At 34.8% G+C, this 19,089-nt stretch overlaps 1 protein-coding gene across 1 annotated transcript in view; it reads left to right on the top strand.

The window, feature by feature from the left end:
* The window catches only part of LOC108552626 (protein SZT2), a 103,838-nt gene that overhangs the window by 76,642 nt on the left and 8,107 nt on the right, over positions 1–19,089 (top strand). The window contains exons 12-18 of the mRNA XM_017907267.1: positions 910–1,098; positions 4,461–5,042; positions 8,841–9,217; positions 9,298–9,397; positions 11,616–12,455; positions 14,026–14,308; positions 14,767–16,670. Of these exons, the coding sequence (XP_017762756.1) occupies positions 910–1,098; positions 4,461–5,042; positions 8,841–9,217; positions 9,298–9,397; positions 11,616–12,455; positions 14,026–14,308; positions 14,767–16,670 (4,275 nt within the window). The remainder of the gene's footprint in view (positions 1–909; positions 1,099–4,460; positions 5,043–8,840; positions 9,218–9,297; positions 9,398–11,615; positions 12,456–14,025; positions 14,309–14,766; positions 16,671–19,089) is intronic.

The raw sequence follows: 19,089 nt of genomic DNA, 5'->3' as shown, positions 1-19,089 counted from the left end.
GTTCGCGGATTATTCCGCGCTCGGTGATTGGCGACAGTCGTAGTTCGCGGAATATTCCGCGCTCGGTGATAGACGACAGATGTGACTCGCGGATTATTCCGCGCTCGGTGATAGACGACAGTCTTGGCTCGCGGAATATTCCGCGCTTGGATGCAAATGGTTTAAACCTATACAAACTTTGACACAGCTTCACAAAAGTTTTCGATACTTTCTAAATATTTTGTTACAATTTTTCTTTAGCTATATATTATTCAAATTTTTAAAAAGTGAAAACTATAAAAAAGAAATTAATTTCTGTTTTTAATTTTAGACCATAACCTCCACTTAAATCTGCAGATGCTGATGTTTTTCCTGTATTTTGTTTTTTATTTTATTTGTAAACTTTATTTACGCTAAACTATCGAAACTACAATAAACAACAAATAATCCTCTGCTTATACACTATTATTATACAATACTTATTCTGAATGTTATTTTAGAAAGAAAATAATTCAATTAGAAAATAAATATTATTTCTAAATAAATAACGTAACATTAAATGACTTTATTTGACACAACTATTTTTAAATTATTTTATTGTTATCAATATTAATATTACGTTAATTTATATTGTATATGTGTGTTATATGTTCCACATGATGCTGAAAAAAATGAATATTACATCATTGTTATTAATTATCATCAATGACGTACTAAATAATCATATTTTATACTTCCTTGGAATTTATGTAACAACGCTGCATTAAAAGTTTAAATTTCGAATGAATCCCAAATTTAGTCATTTTCTATTTCTGCTTTGCTAAAGTTGCCATTTTTCGGTCGTGTACACTTATATTGCACAAATAACAATAGAAAAAAATAATATAGATTATACTATATACTATATAATTAAATTATGATTATTTCAAGGTACAGCTCACAACGATAAAGGTCAAGGAAATGCAAATAAAACATTAATGGACAACTTTCTGGAACACATGAAACAGTTACACAATAAGGAACTCCTATTAACTTCAGCCGAGTCACAAAGGTTCACAAAAATGCTTTTTGATAGACGTCGAATCGGTGGACCACCTTTGCCATTCTTTTCTCAAACAGGTATATTACTTAATTTTTTCACTTTTCATTTTAATTTGAAAATTATACAACATTTCTCTCTTATATCATCGAAATGTATTTTTCCAATATATATTAATGCTATTTCTTAATCAGTCAGCTGTGTTTGACGACTATATCCGTCATTCGTAAAATTTAGTCACCATTTGATATTTAAATTGTAATTTTAGCGGAAAATAAAATATATTCGTAAATTTCAATATGTGGATAGAAATGGACACTAATATCTTCTACGTTTTTCAACAGTTAACACATTCATAATAATTTAATTAATAATATTTAATTCGTAAATATTTAACATATTTAGATAAAAATATTTAAATAATGAAAACAACGCGCAATAAACTATTTTAAACAAAAAATGACTGACACTTTCTAGAAAATTCTTCTCTCTCTCTCTCTCTCTCTCTCTCTCTCTCTCTCTCTCTCTCTCATATACACACACTTATTAACTGTTACATATTTATGTTTTCTCTTTGACGATTCTCACATAACTGCTTTATTTTGGCACACATTTGTAAACATTTTTTCAACAAATAAATAAAACGTGTAAATAATTTGAGATGGATTTATGCATTTCCTTATGCACTGGCTGGAACTGCTTCTTGGTTTGTAGAACCAATTTGTATATGTAAAACGCGTAAAAGCAAAAGTCAAAAAGCAATTAGCCCAACGCTAAAGGCTGAGACTCATTTGAGCTGTTCACTGCACAAGTCGATTAACTCCACTTTCTGAAAAATCTTAAATTTAAGTATCAAAGCACTTGGTATAGTCATAACTCTTTATATTTATAATAACTTTCCCTGATAATTAAGATTAATACCATTAAACGACAAAAATTTTTTGGCCACTGAATAATAAATAATTTATTTCAGAGGTCACTTTGATTAACTCCGTACTCTAATGTAAATCGTTGCAATAATGCAACTCAAATGCACTAGCAAGCCATGAATGATAACGGTGAATTTTTTAATGCCGTCTTATCAGAATTTAAGTAAAATTTAGTAAAATTTAAATTTATTACTTTTTTCACTTGCCAAATCGATTAACTCTTCCAGTAACATAAAAATGGTAACATTACTAACGATTACCTTTTGGCTATTTTTTCTTATAAATTTTATATACCGTTAGATGAAAGTTACCTTTGTATTTATGCATTCTACAATATTTATTTCGATTTAAATTATAAAGGGAATTTTAAAAAACAATGTACATTATTTCATTGCATTTCTCTACTCTTTGTTTTATGGAGTTAATCAATTTATGCAGTGAACGGCTCAAATAACGCTGTTTGCTAATAGTCATTTATTCGAGCAACATAACAAAGGTAGAACAATGTCAGTCACTGCATCATAAAATTAAGAAAAATTACATTGCTAGCCTGAGAATTATTGCCTGCAAGTAAATTGTGGTAGTTAACCCTTTGCACTCGAGAAGCCACCCTCAGTCACCATTTAAACAGATTCTAAAGATCGATGTTAATTAATATATCAAATTTAAAATGACCCAACGATGCGTGAAATGTTGAAGTAAAATAATTCTACGTTTTGATTTACATACGATTTCTTATTTACCGTTTTACAAATATCGTCGACATTATGGCAGAAAGTCTTCGAATTACTATTCTCCCGTAACGAAAAAATCGCCGAGTGCAAAGGGTTAACCCTTTCACGAATAAGCATTTCGGCCGTCTTCGAGTGACTTCCATTTAACTCACTAGCGCCACCACAACTCGTATCTACGATAAGCGTTTATCGTAAATATCGTATATATCGTTGAATCATTTTCTAATTCTACTGATATAATCTTGCAATTTTCTTCTTACTACGTGTGTCATATTGTTTGCACAATATTATTTTAACAAATTTTTCAGCGTACATTTACGACCGAAATCGAATGAAAAGATTAAAGTTAATATGGTTATTAAATGATTAAACGATTAAATGATAATATCGACACAGGATTACCAGGAATAAATAACTCCTCGTGTCGACATTATTTATTAATACTGGTAACGTATGAGAAAATGCAATGTCAATATCTCATGCTTACATATACTTGTTTGAGGTTAGGTTTTCGAATAACTAAGTACACTGCAACTTATTAAGCAAAAAAATTAAGCATTTATTAAAAGAAAAAGAAAGCGAAAATAACTTAAACAAACAGAAAGAACAAAACAAAAGGAAACAATCCTTTGGTCTTTTTACATCACACACTTCCAGCACCAGTACCAGGCATACACGAGCACGTGGTCATCGCATTCTCATACGCTACTCAACTCTACTCTCCCACTGTTCCGTCGTGGAACAAAGAAGACCCGTTACGGTCTTCCAACAGCCAGGTCTTAGGGTCAAACAATTCGGCATTGGAATTTCCCGCTCCATGCCTTCAGCATGTTTGACTGCTTTACCTTTTTTCTTTGACATCTCGTGTCGCGGAACACGAGAATCCTGGAAATCCCTAATTTAACGAAATTAGGCGACGGCTCTTAAGACTTGGCTGACAATAGGCCTGAGGGCTCCACGTGGTCCGCACACGTTGGAAGCCTCAGGCCCTCGCTAGGGGTAATAAACGACCGATGGGGTCACCAGCGCGCGGGTGGACCCCAGGTACCCCACCTTGGAGGAGAGGGTTTCCTCCACTATCGTTGCTTTTTGGGGAACCTTCCCTTTCTCCAAGGTCACCGATTTGCGAACCAAGGGAACGCCCTTGGTCAAAAACAGCCAATCATATTTGGCGAGCTCCCGATTTTTCCTAAGGCCGATCTTAGGAAGATCGAGGAGCTCAGTTCCGTACGAGATCCGAGAGACACGGGTTCTCTCAAAGACACTTCCTCTCGAAACATCGAACACACCGGTTCTTTCTAAACTTCTTCCTTTCGACACGTCAGAGACGACGGTTCTCTTCTAACACGAGACGATTTTCGTATCTCCTCGTTAAGTCGACGAGATACCGTGTCGCATCGAACCGTCCATCCACATCGGGATATCTTCGCGCCTTACAACCGCGAAGACGAATTATTTCTGGCGGAAACCACGCGACCAGGAAGATCAAGGGAACGTCGCGATACCCCCTTGATACCTCCAACACGCTACATGCACACCAACACACCAAACCGATGCCACTAGGCACCGAAGCACGATTACCACTCTAACAATACTGTTGTCGAGGGATTAAAGATATTAACTTTTGTACGAACATTTATCTAACTGTTTTAACCCCTCATGAGGTATTCCATTGCCACTTAAACGGGACACCTTGTACAAACATACAATCTTGTATTTAGCAACGAATACGTACAAAATACTGAAATATATCTACTAATTTTAAAATGTGATTTTCAGAGAAACCGTCTTCCAATACTGAGCCCAACTTTTACCCCCGTTGGAAATGTTTCATCAAAGGCATCAGCACAACCCACGTAATTATCACGATCTTGCCTGCATCAGAAAAGGACGTACGGTTGTTCATGTCCCCTTCGAACACAGAAGATCATTTAACGAGCAATAATTCGGAAAAGAACTGCGAGACTGTTACATTCAAGATGGATCTATGCGAAAACTATCTATATTCGAAAATTCCCACGACAGATATTAACGTGACCGATTGCTCTACAAACGACGACTCGAAATTGTATAGTCACTGTATCGAGGACAGTGCAACTGAAACGGACGCGCAGAAAAGATTTCACGATTACGAAGAATCCCTCGTGATTCCTGTTTACGTGTACGACTGCTCGCTGGCTCTGCTAATCGATACATTGGTCGATAAATTAAGAATATCGCATAACAAGGATATTTATCAGGACCACACGTTCAGAGTCGGTCAGCAAGATTCCAAAGATTTCGTCGAATTGAAGACAGATTATAATTCGAAACCTTCCACTCCGGAGCCAAAAAGCGAGGATTCTGACAATACATCGGGTGGTAAGTAAAAATGTCGACAAGTTTGACAATTGTTCGTTTATAACATACCCTTGGAGTACAGTCAAGTCTCCTATAACGCGATGGAAACGATATTATAAGAAAATCAGAATTAATTGAAATCAGGAAATGCTTTCCATGTAAACCGCGTTATGAGAAACATGGTAATAAGACAAACTAGATTAATTTATACCGCGTTATATAAAAATCGTGCTATAAGAAACTCGGAAATAATACAAATTGAACGAATTCGTACCGCGTTATATGGAATCTCGGAAATAAGTAAATTGTACACAAATCAGACTTATATAAAAACTGCATTCTCAAAGTACCAAGTTGCGATTGATACGGTTAATAAATAAAATTTTGTAATAGAAATAGCAATGAATATCTAGATTTTTACATATTTGAATTTAGGTTTATCGAATATAATGCACAGCTCGTGTAATAAAATTATAAACTAAAAAAATTGTTTCCAAGAAAGAAACTTAATTTGATACATATTAGTGACGCATCCTAATTTAAAATAGGATTATAACGTGTTAAAATTAAACGGTTTGTTACTTTGTTTTATATAATTATCTTTCCAGCGCCTATCAAAGTCCTTATTAAAATCTTTTCTGTCATAAGTTCTCTTATGCATCAATGTTATTCCACATTTCTTCATATTTATATTTATTTCTGAAACAAACGTTTTATTCTCAAACACTCGTATGAAACCGCTTCAGTCTGATCAGAATTCAGACGTTCTTATCGTGTGGTTCATAGATCGAGGATACCACAATTAGATTGTTTTATTATTCATTGTCACTGTCAAATATTTGCAGTCTAACCCTTTGTTTTTAATTGACAGAAAATCCTCCTCACTTTGGAAATTTTCTTTTTGATTTTCAAATGTAGTTTTATTTTGTTTGTATATCGTCGTTAGGTCGTTCTTGTTTGACGATTAATGACGGACGGTTCTTTGAGGAGATTGTGTTTGGCTTAGAAGTAGTAAGTGGACTGTGTTTCTATCTTGCTATCGCGTGTTTTTATATTCTACGAGTTAATAGGTCTAGCCTTTATGTAGACCCTTGGTTGGGCTATGTAATTTGTAATTGGATGGAGTTTCCGAATTTGAGGTATAAGGGTAGGGGTTACAAACAGAAAACCGAACTGAAGTATTCCCCTATACTTCAGGTACTTGGCGTATTTGGTGGCCAAGCGTCGAGGTGCCATCGCGTTTTACCTGGATACGAGGTCGGCAATAAGATTTTTCCTGATGAGTAATATAAGAAGTAATATTTCAAGGATTAATCCTTTACACTCGACAGGTACTTCTCAGCCGCCATTTTATCAGATTCTAAAGATGGATATTAATTGATATATGAAATTTACAATTATCCAATGATGCGTGGAACATCGAAATAAAATAATTCTACGTCTTAATTTCTATACCATTTCTTACTTACCGTTTTAAAATTATCGTCGACTTTATGACAGAAAGTCTTCGAATTATTTCTTTCCTGTTGTTCCGTCCCGGAGAGTGTGTTTATAACATGATTTTTATTCTAAGGCTTACACTTTTAACAGACCTAACGGTTTACGATATATTTTATATCGCGACTGCAATTCCGGAGGATAGATGTGCCTCACCGCCATTCTAGCGGATTAAGTTGTAAAGGTAAAGGCGAAAGTTTAGGAATTTTTACAAGTACCAGACTCGACAGATGGGACTCACGTGTGACAGACCCAACAAGCGACGGACGGACACCACTTATAAATCACGTCATTGACCATCAAAAATCGGCTCCTTGATAGTTTCCTACTCCTTAGCCAAAGGTCCTTCCGTCACACCCTCTGTCCAATTAAAACTCCTTACTTTTCCACCACCAACGTTTATTTTGCCCAATCAGAACTAAACTGGAGAAAACACCGGACAGGACACGACGAGACACGACATAGATCAAATTCGAGAAATCGGTTCGTCTTCGACACCGATCCTTGAAACATCTTACTTACACGTATAAACGCGTGTTCGAAACGGTACTCCGTTCAACGTCTCCGTTATAACTATTCTATACTTTTCTATAAATAAACGCTCTCTTTTATCAACGCACACTTCGGGATCCTTATTATTACAACTAGTCACGCGATATTAATTTGGCGCGTGATAAGCGTCCTAGGACATCGAAGGGATTCGATACGGTAGAATATCTGTAACGAAAAAATCGTCGAATGCAAAGGGTTAAGCGTGACTATGTCGTCAGTTAGCAGATTTCCTTATAAACAAGAATAATTCCATGAAATTTAATTTCATTCCCTTTTTACTATTAAAAATGTTAATAGTGAGCTTTTTACCATAGCTCAGTAAGCTTTTTCATAATTATTTCTAAAACTTCGATGTATGAATTTTGAAAATATTCCTATTACATTTACCATTTCCATGTCATTGCTCACATTTCATAATTTATATCGTAATCACGTTCACGGATATTGTCATTTTCGATTTTATAATTATTACGTTTCTTGAAAACTCTTGTTACGATAACTCTGTTAATTCTCAACCAATTTTCATGACATCTATCAGACACATCTGAATGAATCATGTTTCGTATGACGAGTCATCCTTTTTAATTTTCCAATCTTGTAAATTTTTATTTACAAAGATCGGATCAAGTATTTACGTAAAACGTGATTTTTAAACTGGAAATAACGTTATCTTTTCAATTCTTTCATTACTCAAAAAAGGTATATCTATCTTTGAGTGTTTCTCTAGAACGACTGACCGATTTGTGAAAGAGTGTCAAGAGGGTACGTGACGCAGTTCGCCTAAACACCCAATTCTTATCTAATGCTTATATAAACATTCGTTCTCGGAATTTAGGTCTTATAAGCTATTTATTCTTATTTTATTTGTATACGTTTCTTTGTAACACCTTATATAAAGTCTAAATAAATTAAAAACTTTTAAATAAAGGAAATAAATTCTTATCAGGAGAACTGATAAAAATAATTAAAAGAAAATCCGCGATAGGAAGAAATTGTTATAAGATTCAACGATAGTAACATTATAAAGAAGACATCGAAATACTTGCAATACGATGTGTTTCACACGAGTACAGGACTAATACGATGATTAAAAATTAAAGAAATTCGATGGAAGAATGAAGCGATTTGATAGTGATATAATCTAACAGAGAAAAGAAAAACTGAATTAGGAAGAATAGGGTATTAAAGTGTGTATACGTTTTTCTGGAACACCCTGTATTTTCTTCTCCTTTTGTTTTGTAGGAACGTAAATTTATGTTATATTACCTTCTGTCGTGGCCACCTATTTACATAGCATAAATAACGTTGGCATTGAAACTCAAAAATTTCTAATGGAAATTAATGTAGGATGGCGAATACTGGTCTTGAGACACCGAAAATTATCGAAAGAACAAGAACGCAATAACACAAACTCAAAACTCGTAAACTGATTTAACTTAGGAAAGGAACACCAAGATAACGAAATGAAATCACACAAGGACGCACTCTTTTAAAACTCTTTTTCCAACACCAAGCGACTCACGCTTGTGCTGGTCACAACCGATTTCTAAGGACTCTGTTTTGGTTGTCAAGGACCACGTTTTTATGCTTTCCTTGATCTACGCTTCACCTCCCCGTAGAGGAGTCATGCAACTTAATTTTGTTATATAGAATAACTTTTCGATTTGCTTCTAGAAGATATCGATCGGTTTACAATTTGTTTTTGTTGGCAATAGCCGATTCGCGATTTCTTTTGGTATCCTACATTGATGATAAATTTCTTTATTGCAGATCAACGAAGCCTTATGGAGCATTGTAAACTGTTAAGTTTGGCACACTGTCACTGCTATGTGGTTGCGGTTTATAAATCATTGGTGCTACAACAACCTCTTACTTACGACGACATGGAAGCTGCTGTAGAGCAATGCGAGGAAACTCTGATTGAAATTAATATAACGAATTATCTCCGATCCGTATGTAGGCATTTGAGCAAATTATCGGAGAAAGACTTATTAGACAAATTGAATCCTTTTGCGTGCGACGATGTTAAGCCGTTGCACAATTTAATTAAAGAGAAATTTGAACGGATAATCACAGTCGCCTTTAGAACTGTGCCTGCACATCCAGAATTTTATTATTGCTCGCCATCTTGGTCCGAGAATGAAACGGTTTGTTTTTAAACCAGCATCTGCTCGAGTAATACCAACTGCTTGCATTTATTAGTAAATAAACATATTATATTTGACAGGACCACGCAGAATTTCAAAAATCGGACAGCGATAACGAAATAGAGAACCTTATGTTCCATTCGAATATTGATTGCACATCGCACAATATTAACGGAAAAGGTAAATTGTATAAAATGTATAAAAAGAAAATATTTTTCTTCTTTTAACACGTTGACTGCCATGGGGGTCACCGGTGACCGGCACTCGACTTTGCTACAGCGCCGTGGGGGCCCCCGGTGACCAGCGACGCCATCATTAGTAAAAATACATAATTAGAGTAAATATCGATACTGATAAATTTTTAAATAGTACCATTGTTACTATAATGATTCGAAGAAATTAATGCCATACAGAACATGCAAAAATAATTTTATTTATACAAAGAAAAGGTGGACCAAAACAGTCGGCACAATATGTCGCCACTTTTTTCACTTTGCAAAATCGCCTTACATTTCGCACACTTCCAGGTTTCTTTTTAAATTCGTGACGACGTTTTTTCTGTACGTAATTGCTCGATGAAATGCAATCTTCGTCATCGGAACATTTCACTAAATACATCGCTAACTTCATCCTAAAATCGGGAATTGAAATATTTTTTCGAGTGGCTTTTTAAACAATTGATAATGGCAAAAATGGTCTACAGCGCTGCGGGGGTCACCGGTGACCCCTACCACGAAAAATACATTAAACGCGATTATACAACTCACCTTATCTGTTGTAAATAATATTTCAACATAATATGCATCGCATAATAAAATATTCATGTTGGCACCATGGGTAAACCACGTAAAATGCGCGCGGCAGTCAACGTGTTAATTACGATTGCCACAAAAGAGCTGATATAAAATGAAGATACTACAATTGATATTTAACCCTTTGCACTAGACGACTTTTAGATTACAGAAAAGGGCAAAAATTCCGACATTTACTGCCATAAAGCTGACGATATTTTTTAACCCTCTGCACTCGGGAGGCGCCTCTCAGTCGCCATTTAATCACGTTCTAAAGATCGATGTTAATTAATATATCAAATCTGAAATTACTCAACGATGCATGGAATGTCGAGGTAAAATAATTCCACGTCCTAATTTGCATACAATTTCTTATTTACCGTTTTAAAAATATCCTAGACTTTATGACAGAAAGTCTTCGAATTACTATTTTTCGTGAACGAAGGAACCGCCAAGTGCAGAGGGTTAAAACAGTAAATAGAAAATCGTATAATAGTTATCACGTGGAATTATTTCATTTTAATACCTCGCACGCTATTGTATTATTTTAAATTTAATATTATTAAATTTAACCCTTCGATAAAACTTCGAAGCTCGATATTAATTAATATATCAAATTTAAAATAATGTAACAGTGTGTAAGTTATCGAAATTAAATAATTCTGCTTGTCAATTATTATAAGATTTCTTATTTACTGCTCAAAAAATATCATCAGCTTTATAGCAGAAAATTTTTCATCTCGTACCCTTCTTTAGCCAAAAAATCGTTAATGGTCAAAGGGTTAATTAACATTAACATTAACATAAATTTAATTAACATCGATATTCAAAATATTAGGTGAAGTGAAAAGAAATCCATTATTTTTGAATGAAATTGAATGCAAAAATAATGAATTTCTTTTTACTTCACCTAATATTTTGAACATCGATGTTAATTAAATTTATGTTAATGTTAATGTTAATATTAATTAACAATTAACAATGTAATGTTAATGTTAATGTTAATTAATTATTTTTGCATAAAAATTGAATGTAAAAATAATAGATTTCTTTTTACTTCACCTAATATTATTAAATGGAGACTAGTGGTTGCTTCTCAAGTGCAAAGGGTTAATTCTTTCTTTCTTTCTTTCTTTCTTTTTTTTTTTTTTTAAGTGAACAAGTTTAAAATATTTCCTTCATTAAACAATGTAAACTTTTTCTTTTTCGTTTTTACTCTTAATCCTTTCCGGATGCATGTCTGCGGATACAACGTAGCATTCTTACCTGGACCTATGTCTACGTCTAGTTGCTCAAGTATTTTTATACTTTTGTATAAAAATGTCTGTATATAAATAAACTATAATTATAGTCTTCTTTATATTTATAGTAAATTTCTTAAATAAATAATAAATAATAAATAATAAATTTCTTAAATCGAAAATTTGGTTTCTTTGGAAACTATTTTCGCATGATCGCAGACCCATCCATAATGGATTAATATTAAACATGTTCAATATTAAAAATTTCTTAAGCAAAGAACACAGATATTTTATTAGCGTAATTTTTAACATATCGGATAAATAAGTAATAAATAATAAATATATTATTTGTAATTGTACAAGCAGGAAATGTAACATGGCCAGCCAGGAATGTCAACAATGTCTCGAAAATTTCAAGGCATGGCTCATCGGAATCCGTGGACAGTGATTTACAGCAAAAATGTATTTATGAAAAAGAACAACCTCTGTTCTTGCAATTAAGTTGTTCCATTCGGTTTCAATCTAGATCCGGTCTTAGTAGCATCCCTGTGAAATCTCTGCCAACGTGTTTCATGGAAATTGTGAAGAAAATGGAAGATTACAAAGAAGAAGATATAGCTGACTTAAGTTTGGTTGATTTGAAAATCACACTGGACATTATTTGTTTAAATCTTCCAAGAGAAGTGTTGGAAATAAGTTTGGAACGGTATTCTGGTTTAAGAGCAACGTCATTTTGCAGTGGTTCGCCTATGGGTAGTTTGCGAACTGAAAGTGGGAGTAGCCTAGAGAATAATGCTAGAAACGAATTGTTTCAAGAAAAAATGTCTCACTTGCCTTTAAGCCAACATAACGCTATAAGCAATTTAAAAGACGAAATCGAGTGGCTTTTGCAGGATGAAACTGCAACCGCGTTTTTAGATCAACCTTTCATAAATGAGGATGTCTTGAATTTCGTTGCGAATCACGTTTCTGAATCAACCGACAGATTTAGCTGCAAAGTGGAAAAAGTTCCTTTACATTTTGTATTTTCTTCGGACGATAGCAAACCTAAGTTTATAAGCGAATTGAAGAAGCTTCAGATTGATAAGTATTGTATTCGTCAAGAAGGAAATCTGTTTTATTTTGTGAAGAATATGAAACAAGAATCGATCGACGTTACTCAAGAACAGTTTAGGAACGAAAAAATAGGATCAAAAACGAAAGATGGTGTGTATTTTCGTAGGAAACATTTTATATGCCATATTTTTGAACAAATAACGTAGTTAAAATACGTAATATATTGTAAAGAGGGTTTAAAGGGGATGGTAAATATTTATTTATTTAATAAGAAATTAACAGTGATAGAGTATGTGAGTAACGATAAAAGTACAAATTGTTACAACTTATTAGAACACTCAGCTTACACTTCTGCAGCAACTCTCTAATTGACAGCTCTCAACTCGACAACTCTGCTATTGACAACTCCCTTTCGACAACTCTCCACTGACTTAGCAACTCTCTAATCGACAACTCTCCAGTGACTTAGGAACTCTCTAATCGACAACTCTGCTATTGACAACTCCCTTTCAATAACTTTCCACTGACTTAGCAACTCTCTAATCGACAACTCTCAACTTGACAACTCTACTCTCCTCCACAACTCTATTATTGACAACTCCATTTCGACAACTCTACACTGACTTAGCAACTCTCTAATCGACAACTCTCAACTTGACAACTCTACTCTTCTCGACAACTCTGCTATTGACAACTCCCTTTCGACAACTCTCCACTGACTTAGCAACTCTCTAATCGACAACACTGCTGTTGACAACTGCCTTTCGATAACTCTCCACTGACTTAGCAACTCTCTAATCGACAACTCTGCTATTGACAACTCCCTTTTGATAACTTTCCACTGACTTAGCAACTCTCTAATCGACAACTGCCAGCTTGACAACTCTACTCTCCTCGACAGCTCTGCTATTAACAACTCTCTTTGGACAACTCTCCACTGATTTGGCAACTCTCTAATCGACAACTCTCAACTTGACAACTTTACTCTCCTCCACAACTCTATTATTAACAACTCCCTTTCGACAACTCTACACTGACTTAGCAACTCTGTAATCAACAACTCTCCACTGACTTAGCAACTCTCTAATCGACAACTCTGCTATTGACAACTGCCTTTTGATAACTCTCCACTGACTTAGCAACTCTGTAATCGACAACTCTGCTATTGACAACTCCCTTTTGATAATTCTCCACTGACTTAGCAACTCTCTAATTGACAACTCTCAGCTTGACAACTCTACTCTCCTCGACAGCTCTGCTATTGACAACTCTCTTTGGACAACTCTCCACTGATTTGGCAACTCTCTAATCGACAACTCTCAATTTGACAACTCTACTCTCCTCGACAACTCTGCTATTGACAGCTCTCTTTGGACAACTCTCCACTGACTTAGCAACTCTCTAGTCGACAACTCTCAACTCACCAACCACTGCTCACGACAACAAAACCCCGTAACTTAGAACGTCCTTGCCCTTTTATATTCTTCTTCCCACCATGCACACCATGCACGCGTTTTCCAATGCCTCACCCAACATGACCAAATATGATCGTGCTAAGGCCCTGACGCATCGCCCAGGGTTTTCCCGACTGACCTGACCTTCGACACCCTCGGTGACTTTCATAAAGCTACGTGTACATGCAGTGGAAAACTTGCGATACTACAATATAAACTACAAATTAGAAAACTAGTTAATTTTGGTACCATTGGTAACGTTTCAGGTAGTGGCACAGAAAACATGGATCAAGAGAAATTGCACGAAAGTACCAGTCATAATACAGAAAATAATCTCAGTACAGAATTGAAATCCCAAGAATCCAATCATGATGCTGTTAATTTAAATAACGAAAACGAAAATGTTGATAATGAATATAAAGGAAATAGTATATCTGAGAATAGATTTCAATGGCTGATAGACCTTGATAACCGTAAAAGTTCCTTACCCAACTTCTGGTTAATTTTAAACGTTGAGAATGATTATGTTAATGTATACTTTCACTGTAGGTAAGTAATAATTATTTTAAAATAAAACATAAATTATGTCTCGTATTTTAAGATACATTAATTGTATAGATTTCAATTTTTTACAATTTATTTTACATTTCATTGAACATACAACGAATAATTGAATACAAAATTTCCTAAGATTTTCTAGAATATTCTTCGTGAAACAGATGAATTTCTTTTATTAAAGTTGTGGCATTTCTTTTTGAAATTTAAATAGTAGAAGTATCTTCAAATATAGATTGCATATTCTACCTACTGTAAAAATTGTAATAATGGAATACAAAATTTCCTAAGATGTTCTAAAATATTCCTCGTGAAACAGATGAATTTCTTTTATTAAAATTGTGCTATTTCTTTTTAAAATTTAAATAGTAGAAGTATCTTCAAATATAAATTGTATATTCTACCTACTGCAAAAATTATCATTAACAAATATCGGTTTTCAAATACCACAGGTTTTTAGAAATCAAATCACCAGAAGTAAGCAGTTACTGGCATACTCAAAAAATGTTGGTCTCCCAAATAAAAAGTACCTGCCGTCGAGTAAATCAATATTTGCTTCTGCAACATCTTCATAAGACAAGTAAATGCTCGGAACTTCTGGAAACAGAATCAAGTGAAGACTACAATTGGAAATCACAGACGACAAACGAGTTCGGTAATGTGGTACAAAACAGAGACTCGGTGCAGAACTTCACCCCAGGAATGTTTCGATGTCGCGTCGTTTGGAAATTCACTTTTCAACTGCACCCTCGATTGAAAACCGGTCCAGGGAGGTCAGGGCTTTCCCGTGGCATAAAAGCTCTGCACGGTGTACTTAATAGGTTCGCTGTTAGCAATCGTAGCAACATGTTCGTATATCAAGAAAACAACAAAAATGTGTTTTACCTGAGATTACACGAGCAAATTAGCGATGGGAAAACTTTGCAGAACAAATTATCTGAAAGCGACGAACAACTGGTTGTTTCCCGAAGCAATAGTGTAGTCTCGTTATCGCAAGTTAAGCTAAACGAAAATGTCACGTCAAACGACACGAGACCTAGAGTTCGATCCTTCAGCGAGAAGGAGTCAAATGTTTTGAATAAAACCGAAGACTCGATCGTTTTAATGGTACATGGCATTTCCGATGCTGGGCCAGAAGTTAAACGCGACTTGGTACAAGTCCTGCAGAATCGCCTAGACGACGCAGTTTTAGAAGTTTTGACCGTCATGTTAGCGAGAAATCCAATGTGTAAATTGACACCTGCCGATGTTCATTTTATGCAGCCACCAAAATCCCCGGAGTCTATCATACGGCTAAATGTACAGAAACATTGCTACAACAACATAACTGCTTTAGAATTTTATTTGCGCCAAAATATACTTCAGTTCCTGTATATACCAAAATATACCGATAACAGGGTAGAATATCATTTCCAAGACTACTCGCAACTCGAAGGATCTACCAAACGAATTTCCGATTCCGATATTTTCTTGTACAACCAAAGTCATTCCAGTGGAAGCAAAGGGATCGCTTGTATAGCTTTGACTATCACAGGAGGACACGGTGATTTTATCAAATCGTTAGAAACCGAGCTTCCCGAAAGCTTCCCTGATGTGATAAACGTGAAAGATTTCGAAAATATCGTATCAACGTCAGTTTACGATAAAAACACCACAGAATCACCGCCGTTGATCGAATTTAAAATTTGGAAACAGGGCAGGGTGAATCTGGAATCTTTGCTACAGAAATTGTGTTCCGCGGTGAAACATGCAATTTGGGATTTGGTTACGGAATATAAATTTTTGTCCACTCCTTTAACCGAGCCATTTGCAAAACATAGTCAAGAGAAATCGGTTGAAATTAAGGAAAATCAGACTGCTAAGAGCGAAACTGTGCCCAAAATGATGCACGATCTGAGTTTTGATAAGTTCGAGGCAGGTGAAGAGGGAAAGTTACACAGTATCTATTGTGTAACATTGTCGCAATGGTTTCGATTTGCTTTGGAAATCGAAGTTCCATCGGTGAAGAAGCACGAAGTGATTCTGAATCACAGACATCCAATATTGACGATCATTACAGAATTGGAAAGTCTTATTCAAAATCAAGCACCGGATACTTTTAGCAGAGCATTCGTTTTAAAAGACAGACAACCCTTTATAGAGAAATATGTTTCAAACGATGGATTATTATTAGGACTGAAGAAAAGTAAATGTTCAGAGTCAAAGAATGCAGAAAGCTTGCCTCTCTATATACCATGTGATTTTACTAAGGATGTACAGGGAACTTATACCAAATGTATTTTAATAGCTAGGAATTTTCACCAATGGAAAGCCTCGTTCAGCAACACAATTCAACCAGAACTACTTATTCCAAAAGGTAATCACTTTTTTTTGTATAATGGGAATCAAAAGTTTGAAATTAAGGTATATATTTGAAAATGTAGTATATATTTTTCTACATAAGTTAATATATTATAAGAAATTATTTAATTATATTATATTATATTATAATTATATTATAATTATTTAATTATTTAATTATATTATTTAATTATAAGAAATTGCTAGGTATATTTTAAAAAACAAATAGAAGGAAATAATACTAAATGCTTGTATAACTAACATAAATAACTCTTTCTTAACTGTTGTACAAAGGCAAAAATGTGTTAAGTAATTGACTAACATTGTCAAAAATTCCCAGAAATGGAAGAATCCATTCCAAATTGACACTGTATAAATTGAAATTCTAAGCTCCCTAAATACAATAATGAAATCTCGATTATCCGGCCTCATTAGGACCAAAACAGGCCAAATAAATTGAGACCTACTGGATATCTAAGACATGAGCATAAAAATGTTGAAAATTGGAATCTTGTCCAATTCTTTCAAAAATTCTTTCAACTATCCTATCGTATTCAATTTTTCGCGATTTTTATTAACCGGCATTCGATCATTTGCGATTTTAATTATTCGCTATTGTCAAATATGTATGTACGTAAACTTATCTATTATCTTTACACGATGAGAGCAATTTCTCTAGTAATATTTTCTTTATTTCCGTCTCCTTTATTTTCTAACTATTAGCGAACAATTTTTGCAAATATCTCGGAAATTAAGGCCAAGCGACAATTATTGTTCAGATAAAAGTTGTTCAGAATCTCGTTCTCTATAACATGTTCAAAAATCATAGGGATCGAACTACTCATTCTGTAGTTTTTAACAATTTTATGTTTTTTATCAAAAAATTAGTAACTTTTTCAAACTCCCTAATCTATACTTATTGAGGCACAAATAAAGCCTTTTGTGGAAAAAGCGGAAAAAAGAACGCGTTTAGGGCAAAACCGCTAAACTGCATATTTACCCTAATTTTGTGTTATAAATTTAACAAAAGTAATATAACATCCACTTGTTTCTTTTTACTTATTCTTAACACGTTGACCGTCACGCAACTTTTCCAGTTTAAGAAGCCAATTTGATATAATCATGTTATATTATTAAAAACTTTATTTATGGTGCATAGTAATAATCAAAAAGATTAAAAAATATTTGTTTTTGAAGAAAAAAAAAACATGTTACGAATTATTTCGTAGTTGGCGTGCAAGGTTGTTTTAAAAATGATCACAAACCATAAAAATGTTATTCTGCATGAATAAACTTGTATAAACTTTTTCTTTTTGAATTATACTATAATTATACTACTGGTTTCTTCGTAGCTGTATACACATAGCAAGCAATGAAGGGACGAGATAACTCGTAGTAGGCATCCTGGGTAAGTAAACAACCTACGAGATATCTCGTAGTTGGCAGTCAACGTGTTAACCACTTGCGCTATAAAGACGTGCCACGCACGTCGAGATGATTTTGTTCCAAAGCCGCCAGCGACGTGTATACCACGTCAATGTAACGCCTTACCGCATGTTATATTGTAGAGCGCAGCACGGCAACCGAAAGTTAAATCGTAGCGCAAGTGGTTAACCCTTTCGCGACGAACGACGTATATATACGGCAGTCACTTTTGTTTCACAGCGGCTGACGCCGATAATGTGCGGTAGTCATTTATTGGTTTACAGAGGCTAATGCCGTCTATACACGGCAAATCATAATTATATTAATGTATTATTAATATGTATTAATATGTAAACTTAATAATTACTAATATATATGTATTAGTAATGTATATATTTATTTCAATAGCGAACTCAAAATAAAACTAGTACAGGCATCAGGCAAAGCAGAAAATGGGGGCGAAGTATGGTACAGGTGCGCCGTCGCGAAAGGGTTAACCCACTTGTATCATGACTCTACTTAACACTTTATCGACCGGAAGCCTATTAATCGGCTTTTGGTCGCCGATGCTTACCGACCGATAGCTTATTAATCGGCTTTGGGGTACATTGCTCAGTTGCGTTAGTTGCGTTGCTTTGTAAGCTCCCACACTGTTGCGGCCCTAGGACCGCGATGTTCCAGGTCAAGTGGAGGACTGTTTTATGTCCTTAGTGTCTGTTTTTTTTTCAAATTTATCTGAGCATACGAAACGCACAGATCCTCCGATGCGACAGTCTAAACCGAAACAGAGCCGGCGCCTGGGAGAATCTGCGGCTGAGCGGCTGGTCGGAAGTACTCACGTATACCGTTGAAGCGCTAGCGTCGGTAAAGTGATAAGTTGCCGTATCACTAGCCCCTATCACCGCGCGCGTATCAGCACCTACTCATAATGGCAGTTAAAAGAATTTTCACAATAAAAGTAAAACTTGCTAAGAATATAATGAATCGATGTAGATGAGATGCTCGCAAAA

The sequence above is a fragment of the Eufriesea mexicana genome, unplaced genomic scaffold (genome assembly GCF_001483705.2).
Source record: "Eufriesea mexicana isolate 0111107269 unplaced genomic scaffold, ASM148370v2 scaffold7532, whole genome shotgun sequence".
NCBI classification, from domain to species: domain Eukaryota; kingdom Metazoa; phylum Arthropoda; class Insecta; order Hymenoptera; family Apidae; genus Eufriesea; species Eufriesea mexicana.
Note: the sequence above shows the minus strand (reverse complement) of the source record. Positions and strands in the feature narration are given on the sequence as shown.